Source organism: Lupinus angustifolius, chromosome LG07, assembly GCF_001865875.1.
Source record: "Lupinus angustifolius cultivar Tanjil chromosome LG07, LupAngTanjil_v1.0, whole genome shotgun sequence".
In the NCBI taxonomy this organism is placed as follows: domain Eukaryota; kingdom Viridiplantae; phylum Streptophyta; class Magnoliopsida; order Fabales; family Fabaceae; genus Lupinus; species Lupinus angustifolius.
The window spans coordinates 1727274-1731186 of NC_032015.1; the positions used below are offsets into that span (position 1 = coordinate 1727274).

Below are 3913 nucleotides of genomic sequence, written 5' to 3' on the forward strand. Positions count from 1 at the left end.
TCCCTGAAGTCGAGAGTTTAATTCTTATAAGTGACATTGTTAAGAGAAACAATCACGAACCCCGAAAAAACCCAAAAAAATGAGGGATACCCTTGGTAGTAAAAAAAATAGTATGAATATAAATGGGTTTGTGAGTAGGGTAAGTTTTAACCTAAGGTTAGGCATTAAACTTCGACGGGTGAAAAATAATCGGCCAAACTCGAGACTTAAATTTGAAACATAAACTAGGCCTGTTAATGTTGAGGCTTAACTCGACCAACCTATTCTAACATGCAGTAACTATATCACTTACTTTCATTATTTCACGAAGAGATTTTTTGTGAATAGGTAATGGACAAAAATGCAAATACAAATGATAATGAGGAGGAAAAAGCAGAAGTGGAAATGTGAAATGTCCCTTCTTATTTACAGGTGTGAACTAATATATTTTTCTTGGACTTTAAGGTATCCTGCATTGCATACCTTTCAGCTTGGGTTATCACAGAGTTATTTGCAAATGGGAATTATCAGGCTCTGGTGAATAGTGTCTGATGAAAGCTCTTCTCCACCAAATCTCAAACGCCTTCTGAATATTTGGACAGTCATCTCCTTTATTAAGAAATCGATCAAACCAATTGAGCAACACAGCCTGCTGTTGGAGTAATGGTAGTGTCAGTATAGTTTGGCTTAGTCCATCCTCAACCAATTTTGTATCAATTGTTCTAGAAGCTCTCTTCATCCATCCAAAATCATCATATAGAGCTTCCAGCCATGTTGACAACAACGAAAATCGGATTTCTTTTTGCACTAGTATGTGTCCCCTTCCAATGCCAATGCATAGTTGTGCTGTGATTCTACTGATCTCATGCCGATAAATGGTTGGAACTTTAGAATGAAGTCTAGCAAGTTCTCTCTGGTCTGCCCATATTTTTACAAATTCGTCCCCCATCTTTTTGCCAATCAAAATGGCAACAATCCACTGAATATTGTCAGCTTCGCGAGTTATTTCACTCATTAAAGCCCTTCGATCTGGCCTCTCTTCCATGGCAGTTGCTTCAAATAGGCATAGGACGAGTGAACTGATGCACTTGTGGCAAAGAATATAAAGTGTGTCTTTAGAAACATCAATTCTGCTATTATTATTAGATGAGTCCTCTTTAAATAATCTAGAAAGCAATTCTTTCATTTCACGACGGGCTTTTTCATCTTTTGCTTGTAGAACACCACTTATCAGGATCATGAAGATGTCATCAGCTCTCGCAGTAGTAGATGGATCAGATGATACTCTAAGAAGAACTTCAGATGCAGAGTCATGAAGCTGCAGATCATCTAGCTGAGCTATGACATCCTTCTGTTCATCCTCAGTCCAAGGAATAGCTTCCAAATATTCAATGCATGATGAAACCCCAAGGTCAAACATGATAGCTGCCGATACCTAAAAAAGATGGCAAGCCATGGATGATAACAAGTCTTCTCTGCCTTGGAAAAAAAACACCAAGAATAGCATACTGAAATATCACTCTTAAGGTACCTTTCAAAATGCTCATTTTTTCTCACTTCCTATTTATACTAAACCCTAGTTACACTACCTATGCGTCACCTTGGTGCTAAAACTGACTATAGGTAAGATTTAAAAGAGCATAAATTTCCCTCGGTTGGCATGCTGCATAAGGAAGATTCTTAGCCCGCTGAAGGGGAGTATTTCAAGATACACAGACATAAGGCAGCATTTGGTAGACGCATTTGGATTTTATGCTGTTTGTTCTAGACCAAGGGTACTCTTTGAGTGTGGAACATCTACAACATGGGACTGACTCTCTCAATGGGAACTATTTTCATCCACGATACTCCAACCTGAGACCTTACTGAAGGAGAATCAAACATGTACTACTAGAACCAACTTCCATTAGTTTATATATATATATATATATATGAAGTTAAAAAGTGGAAGATTTTAATTACACACAAAATTTGAAACCAAAGAGAACAAGACACCAAATAGTATATGCATTAACATCTTCTTCAAGACCAATGTGTGCATATCATCTTATAAAGGACCAACTAAGCAAACCATTAATGTGGTTAATTATGATATGAATAATTAAACAGCACATAAACCATTTTAAGTTGTCTCTAACCTTATTTCTTGAGATGATAATCGTAATGTGTGTATATATATGTAATGATTATGAAAGCATGCTATTGATAGTCTCAATTGTTTATCCACAACCTCCATTAACCAATAATTATTTGATGTTTTTAATTTTACAAAATTATATTGACGAACATTAAAAGTATCAATAGAATATGATAGAGTTAATACCTTGAGCAATGTCAAAATTTTAGAAACCCCTTCGTTCATGAATCTGAACCTTCTCTTGAGATCCTCACAGTACATCAAAACGACAGCTTCAACATACACTTCAACGTCGTCACAATCACTAATCTCCACCGAGTGAGAGATCCCATTCTCACCTCGAAGCTTCTCCGCGAAGTATCGACTCTTCTCAGCAAGAACACTCTTATGCACGTTCATCGAAACCCTAAACCCGTCCCTCGCAATAACCGTGAGCTTCACATCACCGCCAAAGGGAGGTTCTTCTAGAAGCTTCGACAACCGATCTTGCATTTTGCGGCGGTTTTCGACGGAGAGCTTGGAGTCGCGGTCGTGCTCTTGGGACATCATTTGAAAAAGGGTTTGAGGGTGAGATTGAGGAAAAGGGAAGGTTCTAGAAGGAGGTGGAGAAGGGAAGGTTCTAGAAGGAGGTGGAGAAGGGAAGGTTCTAGAAGGTGAGAAAGTGAAGGTTTGGTCTGGAATGAAACCCTGCTTTATCATTGCTGAAACGTGTCTCGAATTGAGTGATGCAGACATTGAATGTGAGAATGAGGTATGATTCCCTGTGTGTGAGTTAGTTGCAACTGCAGATTTTTAGTTACAGAAGCAGCACTCACACATTAATTCTACTTCTTTGAGGTGTAGAGGAGAGAATCCTAGAGAAAGAGAAGGAAGTCTGATTCATTTCACAGTAATAGTATTAAAGAAAAGAAATCAATATAATTTTGAGCACATATCTAATATTAGTTTTTTAGTACTTTAAAGTTTAATATTTATATATTTAATAATATAAGAGTTTGTACATTACATTTAAAATATTATTAAATATACATTAATTTTTTTCAAAAGTATAAATATTTAAATAGTATGACAAGCAAAACATAAAAATATAAAATACAGGAGTAAAATTAATAGATATTAACCTCACATATAATAAAAAAAGTGTAGGCATGAAATTAATTGAAATGTGCTAAATGTCATGTAATATTATATTTGTTTAATTATATATATGTTGGCTTAATTATTTATTTGTTGGTTGTCTTTACTTGTATTAGATAATTAATTAATTAGATATATAATTTGAGTTGGATAACTAGTATCATTTGTTACAAAAATTGATTAAGTAATTAATTTTATAGGTAGTTTGAGTTGGATTGAATAATAGTATGATGATATAAGTATTTTCTTAAAAACTACATTTTCGTTTATAGAATTTGGATGTTTTTTATATATTTTTTTCGCCAAATAATTTTTCAGCTTTATTGACAAACCTAAAAACACACAATCTTCCAACTATACTACAAAGTACAAACTCATCTTACTAATCTATACCTTAACATGTGTCACAAAACAAAATCATAATTGATAAGTCATAAATTCTACTCTACTTATTAATTTATGAGGAGAGATCCATTTACTTTAAGAATAAAATTTTTAAATTTATTTTTCATCATAATCATTAATTCTAGAGAAATGCAAACTTATAACCTAACAAAAACTTATAATAACACATGTTACGAAGTAAACGCATTCATTCTTGTAATTGTTTCATCTTCATTGCAACCCTACATTATATTTATGGACATTGACAATATACTC

General features: G+C 34.2%; 1 protein-coding gene across 1 annotated transcript; it reads right to left on the bottom strand.

Moving 5' to 3' along the window:
- Positions 346 to 2989, bottom strand: LOC109351620 (BTB/POZ domain-containing protein At5g60050-like). Its single transcript, XM_019593134.1, has 2 exons — positions 2303 to 2989; positions 346 to 1414 (listed from the first exon to the last, which is right to left on the bottom strand). Exons 1-2 carry the CDS (start codon positions 2849 to 2851, stop codon positions 479 to 481), a joined length of 1485 nt encoding a protein of 494 aa, XP_019448679.1. The 5' UTR covers positions 2852 to 2989; the 3' UTR covers positions 346 to 478.

What these genes read in the sequence shown, in the direction of transcription:
- LOC109351620 (XM_019593134.1), bottom strand. Translation starts at nt 2,851, where the DNA reads ATGTCTGCATCACTCAATTCGAGACACGTTTCAGCAATGATAAAGCAG. An exon ending in AAATTTTGACATTGCTCAAG is followed by an intron (nt 1,415 to 2,302) that starts GTATTAACTCTA and finishes CATCTTTTTTAG; the next exon opens with GTATCGGCAGCTATCATGTT.